This window comes from Neoarius graeffei, chromosome 20 (assembly GCF_027579695.1).
Source record: "Neoarius graeffei isolate fNeoGra1 chromosome 20, fNeoGra1.pri, whole genome shotgun sequence".
Taxonomy (NCBI): domain Eukaryota; kingdom Metazoa; phylum Chordata; class Actinopteri; order Siluriformes; family Ariidae; genus Neoarius; species Neoarius graeffei.
In genome coordinates, this window is record NC_083588.1 from 3239941 (window position 1) to 3264312 (window position 24372).

General features: G+C 42.2%; 2 protein-coding genes across 7 annotated transcripts in view; one reads left to right on the plus strand and one right to left on the minus strand.

Moving 5' to 3' along the window:
* carhsp1 (calcium regulated heat stable protein 1) overlaps positions 1-2445 on the plus strand; it is a 41807-nt gene extending 39362 nt beyond the window's left edge. For all 3 annotated transcript variants that reach the window (XM_060902474.1, XM_060902476.1, XM_060902475.1), the window contains one exon: positions 2036-2445. In XM_060902474.1, coding sequence (XP_060758457.1) covers positions 2036-2198 — 163 coding nt within the window. In that variant the 3' untranslated portion in view covers positions 2199-2445. The remainder of the gene's footprint in view (positions 1-2035) is intronic.
* Positions 2446-7678: 5233 nt separating this feature from the next.
* The window catches only part of abat (4-aminobutyrate aminotransferase), a 96394-nt gene continuing 79700 nt past the window's right edge, over positions 7679-24372 (minus strand). For all 4 annotated transcript variants that reach the window (XM_060901113.1, XM_060901114.1, XM_060901112.1 and 1 more), the window contains exons 9-16: positions 23786-23848; positions 19595-19658; positions 19291-19439; positions 18699-18836; positions 14981-15148; positions 14178-14324; positions 11280-11391; positions 7679-10091 (exon numbers count right to left, since the gene is read on the minus strand). In XM_060901113.1, coding sequence (XP_060757096.1) covers positions 9970-10091; positions 11280-11391; positions 14178-14324; positions 14981-15148; positions 18699-18836; positions 19291-19439; positions 19595-19658; positions 23786-23848 — 963 coding nt within the window. In that variant the 3' untranslated portion in view covers positions 7679-9969. The remainder of the gene's footprint in view (positions 10092-11279; positions 11392-14177; positions 14325-14980; positions 15149-18698; positions 18837-19290; positions 19440-19594; positions 19659-23785; positions 23849-24372) is intronic.

Consider the following 24372-nt stretch of genomic DNA (forward strand, 5'->3'; position numbering starts at 1 on the left):
ACATACTGCATCAATTACAGCATCATGGCTGTGTAGAAGAAGGGTCCGGGTACTGAACTGGCCAGCCTGCAGTCCAGATCTTTCACCCATACAAAACATTTGGCGCATCATAAAACGGAAGATACGACAAAAAAGACCTAAGACAGTTGAGCAACTAGAATCCTACATTAGACAAGAATGGGTTAACATTCCTATCCCTAAACTTGAGCAACTTGTCTCCTCAGTCCCCAGACGTTTACAGACTGTTGTAAAGAGAAAAGGGGATGTCTCACAGTGGGAAACATGGCCTTGTCCCAACTTTTTTGAGATGTGGTGTTGTCATGAAATTTAAAATCACCAAATTTTTCTCTTTAAATGATACATTTTCTCAGTTTAAACATTTGATATGTCATCTATGTTCTATTCTGAATAAAATATGGAATTTTGAAACTTCCACATCATTGCATTCCATTTTTATTTACAATTTGTAGTTTGTCCCAACTTTTTTGGAATCGGGGTTGTACTCCTAATTACTGAATATATATGTTTGTGGAAATGTATTAACTTTTCCTGGCAGTTGGGAAAAGTTTGGTTGGCTACAGGTGCCGTGTGTTGTTCATGCCAAAAATGAACTGTTAACTGGTTGTCCCTGGTGGTGCTGAACAGTCCACGTTGTCAGGACGCACTGAGACGTGGGCAAAAGCAGACCACAAAAGTTCTCGTAGTGGCTCTGACATGGCCAACGAGACCCTGGTGTCCACTGCTATTGGGACACATGAAGAGACCAATTTGGCATGTCTGGCCGTGTTTCCTGCCTTCTGGGTTGAAGAACTTGTGGATGCAGGATCTCGTACACTGCCTGCTTTCGAAAGCACTAACCTTCAAGGCTTGGCTAGACAGCAGATGGTCTCTGTGGGGACAGACTTTCTGAAGGGAACACGGTACCATTGGTCTGTCTCACTTCCACCAGAGTCCAGCTTGGGATCTCAGCTTTGTACTCGAGTCCCTTTCAGGCCTCCTGGGTCTCACATCGAACAGGATGGCGGAGATGCACCCCTTGATCAGTTTGCACGGTCGCTCAAAGTATCTGGAGTGACCAGAGTTGAATCGGAGGTCAACATCAAGCAGCATTCCACGACCGGGAATCTGCTGAGCATTCTTGGATTTGCCTCTTCTGTGCCTGACGGTACTTTTAGGACAGGGCAGCGACAATCTGATCGTTGATCTCGGTCATGAAGAAAAGACAAGGAGTCGAGAGTGACTGGGCTGTCATCTCAGCCACACCCAGAAGTTCTGGAAGTCATTACCAAAAATTTTCCTTCAACATTTTTAAAAACTTGATCAACACCATGAAGTTCTTTTCTTTAATGCAACTCCTGGCCCGACCTTCACATGGCACTCTGCAAGGAGCCTCTCACGGACCACAGAAGGAAGAGCAGACCGGATTTTTATTCTTCAACACAGACAAGGCTGGGTTGTAAAATACATGACAAACACAGTGGAGTTCCAGCAAAAATGTTCATTGTCGGGCGGCACGGTGGTGTAATGGTTAGCGCTGTTGCCTCACAGCAAGAAGGTCCGGGTTCGAGCCCCGGGGCCGGCGAGGGCCTTTCTGTGCGGAGTTTGCATGTTCTCCCCGTGTCCGTGTGGGTTTCCTCCGGGTGCTCCGGTTTCCCCCACAGTCCAAAGACATGCAGGTTAGGTTAACTGGTGACTCTAAATTGAGCGTAGGTGTGAATGTGAGTGTGAATGGTTGTCTGTGTCTATGTGTCAGCCCTGTGATGACCTGGCGACTTGTCCAAGGTGAACCCCGCCTTTCACCCGTAGTCAGCTGGGATAGGATCCAGCTTGCCTGCGACCCTGTAGAACAGGATAAAGCGGCTAGAGATAATGAGATGAGATGTTCATTGTCTCTTGCCCCTCATGTTTGTTTACACATTAAATGCTGTACATCCATCCAAAATCGTAAAGATTTGACCAGGCTATGGATTAAAAAAAAAAAAAGCATTTAAATATTTCACCTGGTCAATATTTTAACCCTGTGTTTCTTCTGCAGTATCGAAGGAGAGTACGTTCCAGTAGAAGGGGATGAGGTGAGCTACAAAATCTGCTCCATTCCACCCAAAAACGAGAAGATTCAAGCTGTGGAAGTGACCATAACTCACCTGGCTTCTGGGACTAAACATGAGACTTGGTCAGGAACAGTGATCAACTCCTGAACAAAGTGATTTCTGCCCCTTTGCTGAAACAGTGCTGGATGGCGGATGGTTAGGTGGAAGACAACATGTGCATTCGTTTTTTGTTTTTTTTTTGCGAAAAAGTTTCAAATATCATGAGTTCTTTTTTTCCTTTTGATGCAGAAGGAGAAATCTTTATTTCACGATTTGCTTACACTACCTGTTTGTAGTTCTGTATCATGTGGTTTTGTGTATTCAAGAACAAAAATAAAGCCTTACTTCATAAAGATCTACCTGAAAACTCAATCTTACAATCCTCCTCTCAGAAAGTGTTAGCTGTTATGATGAGATGAACTCTGCAACGGTGGCTGTCATTTCCTGTTAAATACAACCTTACACCAAGGCACTGCTGAATTCTTCAATCTGACAGAATGTAACAGTAGTGTGCCGAGTTGTTCAGCCTGAAACCTCAGTCACAACTCGTTCACGGGGACCTGTAGGGCATGGTTTGTTAAATCATAAGACCAGAACGTTAAGGATGTAGGAGCAGATCTGGCCCGCCCTCAAAACAACCGTGACGATGTGAGACAGGACCAACCTCCATGACAAACTATTCACAACAAGAAAATCAGCACAGGACTAAATTTTGTTCCCCGAAGGAAGATCGACCCAAAACATCGATCAGAACGAGAGGAGATACAATTCTTGTCAGAAGAAAATGGGTTAAGTTGACCTAATGGCTAATTTGTTCACAAAAATTTGACAAGTACAATGACCAAGTGTTGTGCAGAAGGTCGAGTTCTTTCAAATAAAGCAAATCAGAACTGAAAAAGTTGTAAACAAATTGCTCACAACAGGACAATCAACAACCGACCAACCAAGTTTTGTTCCTCAAAGGAAGATCAACCAGAACTGAAATCAGATGAGAAAATGAGAGGAAATAAAATTCATTAATTTGGCCCAATTACTCACTCGTGAGCAAAAATAATTAACAAAACAGAAACCCGTAGAGAATTGACAAATGAGATGCGATTTAACGGAATTGTGGACGACAGACACCACGCCATGGCAACAGATCAACCACCTTATGGTCAGATGAGCGGAAAACATCATGCATCATGGTGGAGGATACGACTCTGTTAGATCTGTGGTTGGTAGAAGAGAGCAACTGGACTTGCTTGAAAAGTCTTGAAGACGTTTCGCCTCTCGTCCGAAAGGCTTCCTCAGTTCTGTCTGTCTAATAGGGAGTATCCAGTATTTATCCTCTCATGGATCATCATAGAATCCGAATCAGAATGCTGATGGCTGCGTTGTAGGTGGCTGATAGAGGTCATAGACACACCCACCTCTATTCAATAATGGTCGTTCCAGGTTGACAAAAATGCCTTTCTGGCTAAGATCCTCTCTGGCTTTCGGACGAGAGGCGAAACGTCTTCAAGACTTTTCAAGCAAGTCCAGTTGCTCTCTTCTACCAACCACAGATTACTATGTACCTGGATGACTGAGATTCGTCACAGATATGTTTCTACACACTTTGGGATGAGATCCCTTCGACTGGTGCGGGAGTATGAGAGGACTTCCAGAAAACTGGCAGACATCTTAGCCAGAGAGGATCGTTCATTTTTGCCAACCTGGAACGACCATCACTGAACAGAGGTGGGTGTCTATGACATCTTTTATCAGCCGCCTACAATGCAGCCATCGGCATTCTGATTCGGATTCTATGATGATCCATGAGAGGATAAATACTGGATACTCCCTTTAGTCAGACAGAACTGAAGATGCCTTTCGGACGAGAGGCGAAACGTCTTCAAGACTTTTCAAGCAAGTCCAGTTGCTCTCTTCAACCAACCACAGATTACTATGTACCTGGATAACTGAGTATCTTCACAGATATGACTCTGTTAGATGTTTCACATTCTATGGAAAGAGTCTCCAGCGTCAGTGCTTTGTGATTTTCTTGGTCACACAAGCTGCTTTTTTAAAAATATGAACTTGAAGCTAAAGAGTGTGTGTGTGTAAAAGCAGGAACGACTTTTTCAGCTGCTATAACGTAAGCGAGATCTCGGAGACACCTTAATTCCTGTTTAGTCTATAATAATCATGAGTAAATTGCTGTGGTATCAGGGGAATAGAACATGTCAGGATGTGCTGTTCTTGGAAGATACTTCACTTTGGCTTGGATTATTTTCCTGTTAACAGCAGACCCAGTTGTAATTTATTCCATTCAGAAGGTTTGTGTCAAAGTACACTTTCTAACCGGGAGAAACAAAAATCAGTCGATTACACTTGAGCAGTTGAACTGTCACTCTCAACCTGACGAGCGAATGGGGACCAACACTTAATTACAGCCTGCTCACTGAGGACTGGAACAGCAAAGCGACAGCAGAATCCTGAAAAAACACAACTGAAGCTTGGTTTCAAAAATTCCTCACATTTTTCTCAAGTGTAGAATTACTTGATACTTGACACCAATCGATGGGTTTTCTTTTTGGCTCGTTTCTTAGACCAGAAAACCTCCTGATGGACTCTCCTCCCTGCACGCGCACACACGTTTTACCTGGGAATTCAACGGTAACTCATCAGGAACGAACCCAAGCCGGAGAAGAAATCCAAGGATGACGGAGGCTGTTGTACAGCAGGACCTGAACCGAATGCACCGCACAAACAGCTAGAAGAAAAAAAAAATACACCATTTCTGGAAACTACGGCGATTCAGAAACAAATGAGCTGTTGACCCGAGAGCTTCACTCTTCATCAGACAAACAGTACACCAAGTTCAGGTGACGCTAAAAACGCACCGCCTGGCGAGAAGCATACTTTTTGAAAGGTGAAGTCCAGCAGTGGCGGCTGGTAGTCTTTCAAACAGGGGAGGCTGGTCGGTTACGATATTTCCAGATTTTAAAAGAAAAAACACATCAATTTTGCCCATACTCTTGCCTCTGATCTGGCTGATTGTTGGCAGCGTCACAAATTGTGAAATAACAGGTTCTTTTGGCCCATGAGCCTACTGTCCAATATACATGATGGTGGTGTATTTTAACATTTTATATTTTAAAATTGTGGCATGTTGTTTAAAAATTGATCATTATTGAAAGCAGCTCTTTGTCAGGAACCTCAGCAGTAGAGCTGGGGGCCACACATTTCATTCAGTGACACTTTCCCTATATTTTACTTATTTTGACTGAGACATGTTTTATTGACAATTTTGATAACCCTTCACTTTTAATCCAGGTCTGTAGTGTGAAATTGTTCTCGGCTGTGTTTTTGTTTAAAAATGTTTTCCAAATTGTAGCTGTGTTTAATTCATATCCAGAGAAATATATATTCCAATATAATATACTCAGCATAAACATTTTAAATAGATTCTATATTTTTGGTCCATCCATGACATATTACTAAAGTAGCCTATTTACTGTTGTTGATGTGGGTCACTTGCTGTTAGCCAATTCACTTTCTCGTACCAGGAGAGCTGAAAGGAACGAGTATTATTCCCGACCTTTTTCACCAAGTCAATTTGAGGCGTTGGTCTACCCTGCTCTTTAATTTTAATTTTTTCCTCGAAAGGAAGACTGGCAAATGGCTTCGCCAAAATTAAATCAGCAATGCTTGGCATCCGTGCGCAGCTTTCTTGCTAGCTGACTAGCCCCCTCAAGTTCAAGTTCAGTCACTCAAATAAACGACATTTCTGGAACTTAGGCCCACTTTACACGGGGACGGTATAAAACAAAAACGCAAAAGTCCGTTTTCGTTCTCACTTTTTTCCGCGTCTACACGACCGTTTTCAAGGAGGAAATCTGCGTCTATACGGTGACGCATAAATGTCTCCGCTATGTCTGCACGCATGCGCAACGTCTTCTGTCTTGTCTGATCTGCACATCTGCGCCGCTGTTCTGTCAAGTTATCCTACCAAGCCTACTACGCATGTGCGAAATCCAGGAGGGTAGGAAAATTCAACAGTAGTTTTGTCCCACCGATCAGCTGGGCTGATAGAAAATCGGTGAGAATTTCACGCATTTGCCGATTTTTATGTTTTGTGCGTATTGGTCGAGTCTTTGGCCGAGTCAAATAATTTGTAATGACTTGTTTTGAATAATAAAACGGTCTGTATGAGAACTTGCTAGGATAACTTTACAGAACACCGGTCCGGCTGAGGTACTGTAGTGCTCGAGGGAGGAGCAGGAGCAAACCGAAACTCTTTTAATCTGCCTTTATTAAGTGACACTCACTCTTGTTTCGGTGAAGAAGAGAAAAGGCAGTGTCCATCTCAGCAAAATAAATCCGCTCGGCTGCTGGTTTTGTTTTCAGTCTCGGGTTTATGGTTTCACGAGCGGCTTGAATAGGCGGCGCGCGTGCGTGTGTGTGTAACTTGGCGACACCAAACTGAGGAGCTCCAGCTGGGCGGGTGAGCAGGAAAACACATCTACTGCATTAAAACACAGAGCAGCTTGAAGGTCCGTTGGATCGATGTAATCAGACATGCTCTTACTTTTTTACTTACTTTCTTACTTCCCGGGCTGGCATGTACAGTATATGACATATGTATGACGTAAACGCGTACCCGACGTGAGCAGATCCGAGCAGAGTTTCGCGTATTGGGTAGTTTAGACGGATATGCAACGGGGACCGTTTTTAACTTATCCACTCTGGAAGGCGTTTTCAATTTTATCCGTTTTTCAGCCTCGGAAACGCCGTCCTCGTGTAAACGAAAGGCACTTCCGATAAAATATTTAGTCGTTTTTACCCGACAGCATCCTCGTGTAAACGGGCCCTAAGATAGCAAACTTGACAACACTATATTTACACTTTATTTACAATGAAAATATATACAAACTAAAAAAGCTGGTAGAAATCGTATGCAATGAATGAAATCGAAATGTAAGCTGATCTCTTACAATACACCACAGCACTCGCGAATCCGCATGGGACTGAACTGAAATTCACCGCTGCCTGTCTATAGTTGAAACGAGCTGTCAATCAAAGAAAATATCCGGCCGCTTTCACCAATCACCAGTCTCCTCGCGGAAACTGCCATGTCCCTCCCACTGTGAGGCTCGGAGTCCGGTGGGCGGGCGTTTTCGCAGTATTTGTCCAATAACCGTCTTGCATTTTGAGATTGAAAAGCACATAGCTCCCAAATACCACTGAAGTCCACTGAGGCTGCGCTGCATCGCGCTGTCACGAGGGGGAAAAACTCACGCACACATTAGGCGAACTGGGGAAAGTGATAACGGAATGATTTCGCACTGTAGTTGGGTTGAGCACATATATTTCTATGATTCTGGATCTGAAATAGCAATGTTATAAGGTCGGCTATAACATAAGCCTAGCGCAATTCATCCTACACGATGTTCGTCATTTTTAGAGGAGGCTGAGCCTCCCTCGTTGTCTTAGAGCAATCACCCGTGAAGTCCAGTGAACATCATGTCCTGTACAAAACTAATCAATGCAAGTGTTCACAATATGTTTACCAGGAACTTGTCGCATCTTCTATTTAAAGAAAAAAGTCCAAGTCAAAATAATTTCAGATTTGAGTATATTTATATTGCTTAGACAATATTTAAACAGGGAATAATTACATTTTATAGCCTCTTTAACACCAGTGAAAAACATGGCAACATTTTTTTTTTTTAAATTGTTGTTAGTGGTTAACAAATAATTCACAGATCTATACAATACTGACTTGGCTGAAAACAGAAGGGCACAGAGTCGTCACATATATTGGGATTTTCTACTCCTGTACACACTATTTGTCCATGATATTAACAAAAGAAAGAAAAAAAAAAAAGACCTGACAGACTTTACAGGGACAAACTGAACACTGTACAGCATTACCCACATTTATCTGAAATAATCTACACATCATAGAGTTTAGTTTTGACGTTAATCTCTCACTGATGTGCTCGACTGAGTGATGAGGAAATGTAAAGCGGCTACTCAAATGAAAAAAAAAAAAAAAGACTGGAAGGGACAAGATTATGGGTGAATCCTGTTCTGTGTTCCATCTGTATCTGCATCACGCGCTCTAGTCTCTTTAAAATAACAAGTTCCTAAAACATCCGGGCACGAAGCGAAGACATTGAGCAGTTTGGATTGAGGAAGAATCACAGCAGAAGGCGAACTGGATTTCTGGTGATTGATGAACTCTGGGACACGAATCTTCATTAAAGCCTGTTTGTTTGTTTTGGGGATCAGTCGTTTGAGCTTATCGAAGAGGAGCGGTGGTGGTGGTGGTGTCTGAGCATGCTCATGTTGATTTTCCAGATCATGCACGCCGTCGTATTTAACGCACCCTCAAGCTATTTTTCCACTGCAGGAACTTTTTTGGCACCTGAACGCTTTCTTTAGGAACATCGCCAACGTCAAAAAACAAGGCTGAATTATGATCGGAGAACTTACTCTGAACTCTCAAGGGGTTGGAGGGAACGACACGCACGAAACAGCACCACTGTTCATACAGCTATACCGTAGCTTTTGCACCATCAGGATGGATCCTCAGGATCTTTCGGACTGGAAACTGATTTCACGGTACTACAGCTGAGCTAAAGATCTAATGATGCGTTCAATGAATAAAAAGCACACCTCGGTGGAAGAATTGCCAAAAATTACGATGAGTACGGCTCCAGTCCTTCCCTCCTCCAATCACAGTGTGTCAGAGCCTCATCGTGGAAATGCACGTTTCGCAAAATGGCCGACTCGCAGAAAAAGGCTTCCTGTGTGAACTTGTGCTTCGTGCAGGCGCGGCAAGTTTAAGATGCTCATTTAACGTCAATGTTGAAATCAAATCACAGACCACCACGACAAGTTCGCTCTCAACCTCTTCCATGTTCGTTCTGTAACTCGTGCGATCCGCAAAACGAACCTGAATGATGGTGGAAACGCACCTTCGAGCACCGACACGGACTCGGGAAAGGCCTGTTCTCTGACTGACTGCAGTAAAACGTTATGGATGTGTAATCCTGGCATGATCCTGATCGTGAGGTATTAAAACTGGGATTAGCCTGAAAACTCATCAGATCTGACCTATTGGGCTATCCTGAAGGACTCGGAGACATTTTTAACATTTTATTGCCTGAAAAAACTCCAGGAAAAGCTTTTGGTTAAACCACGTGGCCGTGGTTCAGCTTCGGTTCTCGAATTCCAACCGTGACCTGACGGGTAGAACGAGAGAGAACCCTCTTTCATGTGTGTTGAGAAAACGTGCGAGAGATATTTGAGCTTTTCCTGGAGGTACAGCTTATTTGTGTGCTTCGGTCTGATTGAGGAAAATCAGTCACCATTTAAAGGTGTAGTCTGCAATTTCAGTGTTTTTATACATCCAAGAAGAATACAATTTCATTTATTTACATTTTTCTGGATTATAAATGATATTTCTGATGATCTCTCTCACACACACACACACACACACGTTTGTTTACTGAATCAACCCTAAAAATATAAACTCTTCCTTTCAAAAAAAAAAAAAAAAATTGATTTTCCAAAAGAACCACTGTGAGATTTACTCCTTTAACGCCGATGACTGGTGCACCAACACCTCGACCCACACCCCAAACTAATTAAAGACAGATTTGTGTCAATAAAACTTCAGACTGCACTGATCCCGATCCACCATAATACTCCTGATCCCATTGTGCTCTTTACCGTGAGAAATATAGTGACTGAAATTTAAAGAAAAAAAAAAAAAGTGAAGTAGAAGGTTAGGAGAGGAAATAAAAAAAGGTGCAAGTGAGAGACTGATGGGAAGAAACCACCCGTTTCGGGAGTTTGGACCCTTGTGCTTGTTCTCCTCAGCTTCTTGGAGTTCCACGACTCTTTATTTGTACTCGGAGAGCACGTCGTTGAAGATGTTGATGCACTGATTAACGTGGTACTCTTTGAAGATGAGAGTGGGACGGAAGCGGATGGATTTCTGGCCGCAACCGCCCAGGAGGACGCCTGAGGAGAGAACCAGGTTGTGAGACAGAACGCTCTGGTATCGATTTAAAAAAAAAAACACAAACAAAAAAACTCGTTAAATGTTGTGTTACATCACATCCTGTCGCGTGGCATTGCATCACCCTGCTTCAGCGTTCACTCAAACGTCTGCAGCACTAACTGTACGATACTGCTCTCGGAAAAAACAAGACTAAAATTAGATTATCCTGACGATTACCGGTACTTTTTTTTCTTATTTGTTTAATTAAAACGATAAGAAGCCTTATCGATCTTTTCATAATCTTCAACTGTCAGCGAGTCTGTGCTCATGGTTTCAGATTCCGGTTCCTGTCCGTCAGGACTGGACCCTGACGTGGTCTTCAGCGACTGCAGCCCATCCTCCTGAAGGCTTGATGTTTTGTGCGTTCCGAGATGCTTCTCTGCTCTGCTGTAAAACAGTGATTATTTGAGTTCCTCGGCCGTTCCTGTCAGCTCAGACCCGTCTGATCCTTTTGCTCTCATCAAGGCGTTTGAACCTGTACACCCTCACCTCACGGGGTGTTTTTTGCACCATTCTGTGTAAACTCTCGAGACTGTTGTGTGAAAATCCCGGATGATCAGCAGTTTCTGAAATACTCAAACCAGTCCATCTGACAGCACCACAATCAAAGTCACACATTTCCTTTATTCTCATGTTTGACGTGAACACGACCGGAAGCTTTGGCTTGGACCTGCAGGACTTTATGCACCGTCCTGCCGACGCCGTCACACGACTGGCTCCGTCAATCAGCAGGTGCACACGAGTACAAAGTGCCATGTGATGCTTCAGTTCTTTTAAAATCCTGTTTTGATTGCTGAAGCAGTGCACTCGCGGCATTATATTACACTCCACTATGTAGTGAGCTCAGAGAGGGTTTTTATTACATTACAGACTCGTTAATATTTAATGCTTCAATGCTCATTCTTTACTGGGTAAAAACTACAAGAAATGGACTCGGCTCCGGTGTCAGTTCTCTTTTCCTTTTTTTTTTTTTAAAGTGCATAAACCTGTGAAAAAACACTCACCATATAATATTACTCTAAAGCCAGAATGCTGCTTTAGTGGCTACATGCAACTTTCTAAACAAATATCATCATAACCAGAGGAAGAAGTCAAGTGTGGTGATTGGAATTCAACCCGGTGTGTGTTCAGTGTGTGCTCCTGCTTACCCTTGTTCCTGATTTTGATCAGAAGGTCGTCCCGGGTGTCTTCATCACGGGCATCGATGGCGCAGAAGGTGCCCTGACCACGGGCTCGACTCAGTAGGTGAGGATACTGAGACTGGAGGGGGGAAAGGAGAGAGAGAGAGAGAGAGAATCTGTGATGAAGGTGTTGAGGGTTGTTTTCAGAACCGCTCCCACAACCCTGTCCACTAGAGGGCAGGTTTGAGCCAAACCATCACCAGACTACATTTTTTTTTCTTGTTTTTAAAAAAAAAAGGGAAGCATGAAATATTCAAAAGATTTTTTTTTAAAGCTATACAGTCTTTTTCAGAAAATCTGTGAAATGTGATCATAGTGATGTGTGTATATTTCTGTAATATCTCACAAAATCTCAGTCCATTCTGTGGCTGGGAAGTTATTTCATTTGAGAGGATTAAAACAAAATGTGCATTTATTTTTTTTGCGGTCCGGATTCCATCAAATCCTGCACTCTGATTGGCTGGCGAGCGGGTCCATATCCTATGATACGGATCCCAGTTATGGACCTCTGGCGACTCGCTCGTTCACAGCAACAACAAACATCGTTGCAATTTTTGTCAACATTTATTTTCGCATTTCTCAGGAGAATAGCATTAATTTTACAGCATGGATAGCGATAACGACAGTGTTCACAGCGAAAGCGAGTTTTACTACCCTGAGGAAGAAGAAATAAAAGAAAACATTTCAGGAGAAAGCTAAAAACCTGTACCTTGCTAACGCCGAGCAAAAACATGGCTGAACCCTGAATGACTCCTATTTGTATAAATAGGGGACGACATAGGCGGCAAAATGTAGTGTTTTTCCTGCCATGGAAGTGCACTTGTATACCGAGGAGGAAGCCATTTGCATTACAGCCGTGAATGAGGATTCAAAATGGCGGCTCGGCTCGGTTTTCCCTTTCGGGCGCTCTCGTTTTCTGTTAGAATTTGGTAAAGGAAAAAATAAATATATTATTTACCAGCTTAAGGTCGGTCCGTATGGTGAAATACCGTGACCTTGGCCTTGAATACTGACCTCGGCCCAGAGCACCTTGCTCAGTACTTTCAAGACCTCGGTCACAGTATTTCACCATACGTGCCCCTTTTCCACCAAAGCAGTTCCAGGGCTGGTTCGGGGCCAGTGCTTAGTTTGGAACCGGGTTTTCTGTTTCCACTGACAAGGAACTGGCTCTGGGGCCAGAAAAACCGGTTCCAGGCTAGCACCAACTCTCTGCTGGGCCAGAGGAAAGAACCGCTTACGTCAGCGGGGGAGCGGAGTTGTTAAGACCAACAACAATAACAAGACCGCGAAAGATCGCCATTTTTAAGCGATGAGAAGCAGCAGCTGTACAAACGCGAAGTAATTTATTATTATTGTTGTTGCCGCTGCTGCTTCTTCCGTGTTGTTTTTGCTTTGATATTCACGCCAAGGTTTATGCAAACGTAGCGCCGTAACTTCCATATACAGCAACGTAACTGACGTATACAGCGACGTAATGACGTGGCTCCGCTTAGCACCGCGAGCTATGGAAAAGCAAACTGGTTCTCAGCTGGCTCGCAAGTTGAACGAGTTGTGAACCAGCACCATACGGACCTCCCAGCTGGTAAATAACATTTTATATATATATATATATATATATATATATATATATATATATATATATATAAATCGCTCGCTTCGCACAGTCCAACAGACAGAGGAAGTCCGTGTGTGTGTGCAGGTTTCCCTTTGAGCGTGCACTGACAGTTCCATCATTCTGTCGCTAAACGAACAGCTGATCACACCGAGGTGCTCGCTGAGCGCCCATATTTATTAGTTTGGTCCTGCGTTTCCTTTCCTTCGTATATAACATAACGTCTTTTCTTCTCGCTTTCTTTCCGTTACTGTAGTCGCTCTTTCATGTTTCATTCGCACACTCACGTCCTCCATTTTTCTGTCCTGTTTCAAATTTGTATCCCACAATGCGTTGTGTGAACAGGGAAAGCCCACCACGTGATGCATGACATAGTATCTTGTACTGGGTCATGGGGAAGCAGGAAAAAATAGCGGAGAATTTAGGGACACGTGGCTCTAAAGTCATTAATTGTTCTATTAAAAAAAACAAAAACAAAAAAACAAAATTGGAAGTCTGTGATTCGAATTCAGTAGCTTTCGGTCACTAAACAAAAATAACTGGGTGTCAGGGAAAATTATTTTTATGACCTACACTTGAAAAATCTGAAAGGCGGTCCAGCTTTAAGAGTTACACTCCGAACATGTGTGACAAATATTGTCCCAGCTTCCTAAATTTAACAATTTAATAATTACAACTGCTGCGTTTTATACCACTTTGAAAGTAAGTGGAGAGCGTAACATACTCAAAATCATGTCATGAATTCATTCTTTCACGAATGATCAAAGCTGTGCCTTGAGTTCGAGATTCTTTTCTTCCATTTTCAGTATTTGGATTGAGAAATCAATTTTCTTGCTCTTCCTTTTTCATTTCAATTTTTCAGACTCTAGATCAGTTATTTTTTTTTCTAAATCTTAAGATTGCAATTCTTTTTAACGCCAACGTTGTCATTTTATTTCACAATTTTTTTTTAAAACTCTCAATCTCTCAGTTTTTTGCTCACATCACGGCTAATTGTATTTAATTAATTAAGAAGCCAAAACGTGGACTCCTGAGTGACATCATGTGAACTGTGCCACTCTCACTCCAGCCCTTCCCAAGCGCCTTCAGCTGTTTACATCACTGTAATTCAGTGAAATTTCAGCACATGGCGAGTTCCGGTGGTTCCGAGGTGGTCATCAGAACCACCGATTATTGCAAAATGATTAAAGCGTCTTTGTTAAATCAAAAGCCACAGTGAATAAATTCAACCATCACAAGGTTGTACGAGTTACCTGCAGTTCATAAAGTCCCTGCAGCAAAGCCTTTCCAGAGCGAGTCACTTCTTCCACAAGGTTGTCTCTTCTGATGACGTTCAGCACCTCGGAGAGGAACAGGTTCTTTGACGGGTCTCCCATCCACGTGTTGAAGATTCTGTAACCCTGAGAGTCAAGACGTACAGAACTTTATTACTTCGCTGTCGGTTCAGTAAAAAACAGTCCAGTGGAAGAAACGGATCGCGATTTTTTTTTTCATTATAATGGATGGAAGGTGAACAAGCAAGAACTTTCTCAGAACACTAGAGGGCGCTGTGGGATCCTGATGAGACTGAAGTGTGACGTCTCTTCAGTAATCCAGGGCAGTTTGAAAGTCTGGCAGTGGTAACGAACAATGACTGGATTTGATCTTGGACTGTGACACAAGTTTGTAACAACTTTTGTCTTTACAGCGAGTTTAAAGAATTCAGATTTAAGGACTAAGTGATTTCAAACTATTTTATGACGAACACCTGCAGATATCGTTCACACTGGAGTCCAGAAAGCAACTCAATAATCCTGCTCCAGGGTGCGATCGAGAAAGATACCATGACGCCCGTGTGATCTATTTCACATCAGACATGCGAAACGTCACCAGAGGAGAAAATTTAACATTTCCAGGACATTTTCATTTCCAGACGTTTATCGGTTGGGATGCTCTCACTGGGTTACTTTGACTAAATACTTATTTGTGTTCACAAGTAAACTAGAAGCAATGCAGGAAATATGAAGAGCCAAGGTGTGCGCACACACACACACACACACACACACACACACTGCACCTGATCAGGCTGCAGCTCGTCTTTGTGGTAGAAGCCTCCTGTGAGCATCTTCTTGCTGAAGGTGACGATATCGGCAGGGTCGTCCATGCCCCAGTGCTCGTGGGCCCAGAACTTTCCGGTGGCTCCGCACCCTGTTTGAACCTCGTCCACGTGGAAGGCGCATCCATGCTGAAAGAACAGAGAGCAAATCGCATCAGGTTTAAACCTCATTCCATTCTCATACAGTGGGACCAAGTGGCAGATCTTCAGGACTGTGAAGAAAATTATATCATGTATCCACAAAACTAAAAACAGTCCAATAGAAATCAATAATTAAATATAAATATTGTGTTGTATAATCATCAAAATAATTTTTTAAAACACTGTTCCAGTTGTACCTCAAAAAAGTGGCCAAGGCTGTACCAAAAAAAAAAAATAATAAATTATAATTTTTTTTTTTGAGAAATCTTGAGATTGCAACGTTTTTGCTTGAGTTTACAATCCCCCCCCCCCCCTTTATTTTTGAAATATCAAGGTTTCATGCAGGAGCTCCCTCAGAACTTGCATCTCTTGATCATTTTGGACTTCATCAGTTCACTCCCTATTCAAATAAAAAAAACAAACAAAGCAAAACGTATAAATGTTTAAAAAAAATCAACATTAGGGTGCATCAGTTGCCCTCACTTTCATAAAATCTGATGCATTTTTGTTTGGGTGTTCCTTTTCACCAATAAAGACATCCTGTAAAATGTTTTGACCATATTCAAAAGTCTAATGGTGGCACCATGAGGTTCATTTTTTGCCAAAAAAACGCTTATTTTATGTTTTCGCGTAAGGTTTGAATTAGAGGTCTGCGTGGGACAGAATTTTCAGTCCCGCTCCCGCAAAGAATTATGATTTTCAGTCCCGCTCCCGCCCGCCATATTTTGTCCCACTCCCGCCCGCAAATCCTGCATGATGCAGACGTTCGCGTTATTTCTCACGAAAGTTCTTGTCATTGGCTTGGGGAATTAAACATGCTGAGCTTAGCTGAGCTCTCCACTGACCGATCCTTCATTTATTGCAAGTTTATTGTTTAGACTCTGACATTCTGCTGACACATTCCAAGTTGAGCACTGCATGCGCTCATGATTGACAGCTCTCGCTTTGATTGACAGCTCTCGCTTTGCGCACTCCCACTTCCGAGTCTGTGGCGTTATGATTCCAACCGCGATTTCATTCTCCTCTCATATGAAGTGCTGCACAACCACAACCAGCTCCTCAGATTATACACTGTCTATTTCTAGCTTTAAATTGAACAATCTGTGCGATACACAGTCCTTTTTAATACTAGTTAATACTTTTTAAATCCTTAGGACTAATACTCTTGACTTTTTAACGGTAAATGTACCTCTTTTTAAAGCAGCACTTCCTTCTGAAGCACTGTGAGCTTCACAAGAGGAGCTCTGCTCTTCTGTCATGATCGGAGATCTCAAACACGGAAGAGCGGAGAGGAATCGGAAACGTACGCGAAATTAGACCACATCCGCAAATTTAGGCATCTTAAAATGTTTTTATTAATGCCAAATAAAATATCCAGCACAAATTATATACGATAGACATAAATTAATCATTTATACATTTTATTTTAAACACGTTTTTAGTTAGCGGGACTGCAGCTCATCACCTCTCCCGCCTGCGCCCGCATCGTGCACTCCCCCTCCCGCCCGCAATGAGCTTTCAAAATTTGTCCCGCGCCGCACTGCTTTGCGTCGGGTCCCGCGGGACTCCTGCGGGAGTGCAGGGCTCTAGTTTGAATCACAATGTTGGACTCCATTCATTGATTTCTTGTGAGCCAAAGATGATGTTAAGAACCTTTGCAAGGGATTGAGAAGCATTAATGTGATTCATAATACAGTTGTATTGTTTAAAAGTAGTTGCACAATGATTCAATGAACAGCTAAAACTCAAACTGTGCTTGATAATATATTTAGAATATGTACTAAAAATGTGTATCTAAGATATTTGGTATACTCTATAAGGTGCCATAATGTTTCATGAAAAGTGATCGAAATTTTGTCATAAAATAGCAGCTTTTTCCATAACTTTGAGCTCCTGGTGCCGCCATTAAACTTTTGAATTTTGTCAAAATATTTCACCCAGTGTGTTTTCTTACCAAAAGGAGCATAAAAACAAAAATGCATCATGATCGGAGGAACTTTTCATTTTTAGGGGGCAACTGATGCAACCTAATCAACATGATTAAATATGATCAAAATTAAACACGTGCCAACTGGTTTATGAGACTTTAATTGCTAATCGTGTCACAAACAAAACAAAAGCATCCACCAAGGCAATTTGATAAGACCTGAGTGTCTGTACGAACTTCCCAGATCATAATCAAACTCGCAATAAAAGCCAGACGGTGCAAATATCCCATCAATTTTCAGATAATCAATCAATCAATCAATCAAGTTTGCGTCATTACAAGCGCCTAACTGGAGTGACCAGGATCGAGAACCATTTCTCAATTCACTTCTGTATTTAAAACGACCCCAGCCGTTGTGGTCTAATCGTAGTGTGTAAAACTCTCTGTGTACTGGACACTTTCAAAAAAAGCATCACATGCCCTTCAAATATCCATCTTCACTTCAGCTAGAAACCACAACACAGTGTTTGACCTTGAAATTGAAGCACACTTCACTACATCATCATCCAACAAGCACAAGTGAGCGAGTTCATCAGGGACACAACGGCCGGGCGTGTTTTTGAGGCCATCGTAGAGCTGTTGGTCTGACTTAGAATGACAGAAATCAGAGCAGACAAGGGGAGAAATCGCCCGAGGAGTGCTGTGCACTCTCTCATCCACTTCATCTGCCTTTTTTTTTTAAAAAGCTACTTCACAAGATCATTTCTTCACTATTTACATCCTCAAGATGAGTCAAATATAACCAAAATCACTATTCAGAAGAGTTCTTGCAGTCTCTGCAGGGTTCTTACAATTTGCTTCTCATAAATAAAACTGTAAAGGTTCCCCCAGTTGGAACGGTCAACCTCTCGAGATCAATGCCTTCGCCCCAGAATTCAACTGGGGGAACCTTATTGTTAGGATTTATTCCTTTGTAAGGATAAATAATTGTAAGGATTTATTCTTAATATTGTTAATATTCTACTCTATCCTATTTTACTGTTTCAGCATTGAATTCTTCTGTGACCTTCTGTCTCACTGTGTACTGTACTGTTGTGATGACACATTGCTCGAGACATAATACTGAGATCTTTTTGAACATTCTATCCTTTGCTATCTCTGACCGAAGGCTGTGCGTAAGGAATGGCCTTTTATATCTGTCTGCACATTGCTATCATATCATATTATTAGAACATTTTGTTTATTTGATCAGAAATGTGTCATTATGAGTCTCTGAAGCATGTCACTCACTCACTCACCCCCCCATATCCACACACCCACAGCTGCATATCCACACAGACAGATATCAAACAGTGATGTCACTTCATCCACATAGATAATACACACGTATAAAACCCCTGTATTCTCTCGTCTCATTGGGGGACTTGTGAATAAAGATTGCGAACTCATGGGGTTCCTGTCTTTCTTTCGCGACTCACCCCCAGACGTCTGGGTGACACGGGGGGACTGATCTCGAGATGGTGAGGGCCAGAGGTGAAAAAACCTAACAAAAACCCTGCATGAAAATAAAGCTCTGAACATAACCGATGGACACCTTGACGGTCGAGTTACCTTGCGAGCGATGCTGCGCAGTTTGATGAAGAAGTCAGCTGACGCGTGGTTGTCACCTCCCTCTGCCTGGATGGGCTCGATGACGATACCTGCCACGGGTTTGCCCTTCTGCCTCCACTTCACGATCAGATCTTCCACCTGAACCACACACGTTGGGGGGATTTCACTCAAGTTAGCAAGGCTCGTCCGGCTAATCGTCAACATGAACGCAAAACGCGATGTTTACATGATTACTGTTACTTCTGTAAAAATGGTTTTGTGGGCGGGGCTACACATTGTATCAGAGTGTACACACACACACAGAACGAAATAGGTTGACTCATGGCTGCAACTGGAACAATAAATAAATAAAATCACTATGAAAACGGTAACTCAAACTGAGACTGATCCTGAAAATCCACTGACGGCAAACGTTCTAGATGCTAACCAGTGGATCAGCGATACAAAGTCTGAACAAGAGGAAGTCTTATTTCAATATTGGAAACACCCCCACATCATGCATATTCACCAATCGCTGCGTACATTATCAAGCTCAAGTGTTTGAACGCAGATATTAAAACAAGGTGATTTCTCGAACGAGGAGACTTCTGACCTCCTCAAGACAGCGAGCCTCCTCTTGAGCGTTCTCTCGAACAAACTCCTCCAGCGGATACTTGAGGCTGGGGAAGGGCGCGATGGGCCAGTCGAATGACGGGATGTCCAACTTGTGAATAACTTTGGAGTGGGTCGTGGCCAAGGAACCTGAGAACAAATCAATCAATGCGGCTGTGAGAACAGAGGAACGACTCGACCGAGGAACCGTTTCAATGGAGATGTCGATCTGAATGTTTCGGGACGCTCCTGAAAGAGCTTTGGAGTTTGTAAAGAAATTCATTCAACATACTTGCCAGACTTACCGAAAGTTCTGCCATGAAACGCTCCCATGAAGGACAGGATGCTCAGATCTGGACATCCAGGACTCTGCAATCACATACACGATAAAAGGATTTGTAAAGCTTCTTCCTTTGTGATTCGGGTGATCGATCATTCTCAAAGTCAAGTTGAACAGTGAGCAGGACAACATTTCACTTTTACTCAAACAACATGATGGGTCTTTATCCGGCCATGTTTTAATCCTCAAACACACAGGGACATGTTTGGGACTCTTGGTGCCAGTGAAGGGAAACCGTAACGCAGCAGTATACAAAAGATATCCGATTCAATTCTGTCCCCCCAGCTTTGTGGCAACAGTTGGGGAAGAACCACATCTGGCTGTGATGGTCAGGTGTCCGCATACTTTTGGCCATAGGGTGCATAAGCACTCGTTTATTTCCGCTCGACACATTTCTGTTGTCATGCAAATGATTATTTTTCCCCATTAATTTCCCAAAATTCTGGCATCGCAACTGGACAGACAGTAGATTAACTCAAATATCAGTGAATATCCTAAGTATCATTTTACCAAATTTCAGTCACTGCGAAAACTTCTGTAACAGCAAGGTCAAGTCTTTTGTTTTGACATTCGGGTTTGAGATCAGCATTTCAGCTTTCATTTCCTGATATTTACATCGAGATGTGTGAAACAACATACGACATGCCACCTTTGGGTTTGGGATTCACATGTGAAGACCGCATTTGTTGTTAAAAAGGATAAACCAACATCAAGACCAGAGAGCTGTCTGTGGGAGAAAAGCAAGGCATTTTGAAGCTTTAAAAAAAAAAAAAAAAAAAAAAAAAGAGGGAGAATCTATCAGAACCACTGCACAAACACCGGGTGCAGCCGAATAAGAAAAATAATAATAATAATAATAATAATAATAATAAATGAGCATTCAGTAATAATAAATAAAAGACAAATTTGGAAAATAAACAAATGTTAAACCAAACAGAACAGAACCTACAACACAGACACACAAGAAATAAGAGGATTAGGGGACGAGGAAAGCTAGTGAATAGAGGTGAGTTTTTAATCTAGATTTAAAGGTGGGGCGCATCTAATATCTGAGGGTAACTGGTTCCACAGTTGGGGAGCAGCCACAGCAAAGGCCCCATCACCTTTCTGTTTCAGTCGTGAGCGTGGCACATGTAGTTGTCCATTGCCAGAGGACCTAAAGGACCTGGTGACTGAATGGGGCTGGAGAAGTTCAGGGATGTAAGCAGGGGCCTGCCCATTTAGAGCCTTAAAAACAATAAAACTTTAAACTGAATTCTAAAATGAATGGGGAGCCAAGACAGGGGTGATATGTTCACGCTTCCTTGTACCAGTCAACAGTCTCGCCGCTGCATTTTAAACCAACTGCAGACGCGTTCGTGAAGACGGGGGGAAGCCGAGGTAGAGGGAATTGCAGTCGTCCAGGCGTGATGCAGTGAAGGCATGGATTACTTTTTCCAGATCATTAAAAGATAAAAACTGTTTTTAACAACAGAGCTTATCTGTCGGTCAAGACAGAGCCCCGAGTCAAGTATGACCCCCAGATTTCTGGCATGGGATTTAACATACGGGGTGAGGTGAGCTAATTTGCTCGCAACAGTGCTTACGGATTTGGGAGGACCAAAGATGATGACTTCTGTTTAATCACTGTTTAACTGGAGATAGTTATTAGACATCTAAACTTTAATATCTTCAAGAAGTCAAGAAGCCACTGGTGCTCGGACAACCAGACATGGAACAGGTCAATCAGGTGTTTTAGCTTTTTCTATATGCTGCTGGTATTACTCCGTTACTGTACAGGATAGGAACCGCCTGCATAATATTGTCAAGGTGTGTTCTAAGATTATTGGACTTCCTGCTCGCCACCTGAATACTGTGTACGAGCAGCAGGCTAGCGGCCTGGCTCATCGAATTCTTAAAGGATATGGGACATGAAACATAAATGCACGCTATATCAGTTTCTTTCCATTAAAAATATGAAATAATTGCATCAACAAATACAAAATTATCTATTAAATTCAGCAAAATCGTTATATTCGTGATGATTATATGGCATTTCTGCTCGAGCTCCGATATGCATATTTTACAACCGGAAGAGCCGCTGTCATGTGATCATACGTCACAAAAACTTTCGGGTACAGCACAAGCGGGTAGATGAATATGGAGAAGTGTGAATCGTGATGATGACGAATGCGACAAAATAGTTTTTGTGTCTTGGATGACAAGAAAATTGTTTCGTTTTTAGAGTGTTTAACGTACATTGAACATCATGGTGTATTGCGACCTCCCAGTCAGTCAGACGCGCTGTCACTCCTGTTAGCAATGTAGCTAGGCTCAGTATGGCCAATGGTATTTTTTGGGGCTGTAGTTAGATGCGACCAAACTCTTCCGCGTTTTTCCTGTTGACATAGGTTTATATGACCAGTGACATGAAACAAAGTTCAGTTACACAAATTGAAACGTGGCGATTTTCTATGCTATGGAAAGTCCGCACTATAATGACAGGCGTACTAACACCTTCTGCGCGCTTCGACAGCGCATTGATACCTTCACTCGGAGTTGTACCATTATTTTTTAGACAGGGCGGACGGACCAGGGCATTCGCCCGCCTGGCCGTGCCCGACGAGGAGCGCTCTCGGCCGGCTTGGGAGGCAGACGGCAGCCCCTCCTGGAAGTGTGGTTTTACCATGGGTCTCATGCGGAAAAATGCCGAGGTGCATTCGCTAAGCGACTGAAAGCCGAGGTAAGGATTAGTATTATAATTTTGGGTGTATCAATTATTGATTATCATAATTCTGACTCGTTTCGCCATTTTGAATGTTTTCATCTCGGACTCTGGAAGCATTGTATCTCAATCAATCTCGAAAAATATCAGCAAAAAAAACTAGCTTGCAACGGACTTTAGCTAGATCTATGATGAACTTTCAATGTATGATACAAAAATAATACTTCTTTCAACAGATCATTAGCCTTTGAGCAGAATTGTTTTTAACTTACCAGGAAGTGTTATCCAGCCGACCGCTTTCAGTTTCATGGGGGCTGAATGAACTCTCACTCTCAGAATCATCTGACCCGTCAGAGTAAAGACAAGATCCGTGTTCATGTGAATTTCCAGCTATCGGTTCGAATTGATAGGGTCTAACTTCACATCTCTGCGAAACATCGGGAATGTCACTGTCGATGGTGTCCATTTCGGTAACCTGTTTACATTAGATTCCCAAGCGCTGGCTCCTTGGAAAGTTTTTGTGACGTCACGGGTCACGTGACCACCTAGCTCATTAACGAATCCTTGTTTTACGCTGATGTATAAAAAACTTGAATAATGTGATGATTTTCACATTTTTGACGCCCTGCAGTGATTTAGATGGCATTTCTTATGTCCTTTATACATAATTATACCCAGAAAAAAATCCATGTCCCATATCCTTTAAGGACTCGACTCATGCTTTGTTCCCGGCGTTTGAGCAGCTGCCATCTGGTCGCAGGTTCCGCTGTCCGGCCTGTAAGACCCAGAGGAGGAGAGCAACCTTTGTTCCAAGTGTTATTCTCCTCCTGAACTCTAAGACAGTTACAATAACTTAAGTCTTCTGTACGATACTCTAGTGCAATATCACATGTCCTGATGTGCAATATTAAAATATCACCTTGTCACTTTAACTACAATGTCACTCTAATCATATTGTCATTTTAATTTTATCCACGTGTCATTTTATTTATTTGCCATATTTTATCTGCTGCCTTTTTTTTTTTAATTTATTTATTTTACTTTTTTTTTCTTTTACTTTGTTACTGGCAACAGGCCTGCCATTGTATATTGTACATAATACACTTTTTTTCCCCCCACCCATTTTTGTGATTTTATTCTTTTTGTGATTTTTATTTTCTTGCTCTTTTAACATACCGCTCTTCGCCCTTCTAATTGCCCTTCAGGGATAAATAAAAGTTTTGTCTAAGTTTAATCAAAGGAAATCAACGGCAGTCAGTGACTGACAGTGTGAGAGCTGCGAAGAAAAACCCTGAAACAAGTCAGTGACATCACAAACAACTTTTTAACCAACAATTTTGATCTTAAACCCAAATGCGTAGAACAAAACAAAAACCTAAAAATTGGCCTTGTTGCTCTAACACTTCCTGTATCGATCAGCTTTATTATGAGCGATGTGTCCAAGTGAGTTACCTGGTTAATCATGCAGGAACTGGTTTCCTCTGGTGAGGGATTACTGGTGCCTCTCTCTTTGTTCTAGATATGAAATCACACACACCAAAAAGAAATTTAATTCGTCGCCGACTTTTCTATATTCGTATTGTAGACAGAGTACTAAAGTAATTACAGATATTTCGCACGAGCAAAGTATCAAGTCGAAAAATACGACATGAAAAAGACTGGTTTGAGTGTAATTATTTTACAGTTGCATATTCAGTGTAATAGAGATTCTAATGTTTTCGAAGACACATTTTTGGAGAATTTTTCCCCCTTTGTATTCATGGATGAATTCCTCAGATCAGGGTGTCTGCAGGCTTGAACAAGTTCAATTTAAGACTTTTTAAGACCATAACAGGTTAAATTTAAGACTTATGCCACACACACACACACACACAAAAAAAAGAAAATTGGGAGAGCCTGAATTACTTTCAAAATAACAAAATTTATTATCATTCACCAATGAACTCATTACATCCCTAGGGTGCGCTCTTGCATTAATGAGGAACAGAAATATAACAAGAAGTGGAACGTTATGGCATTAGATCATTGATGAACCGACT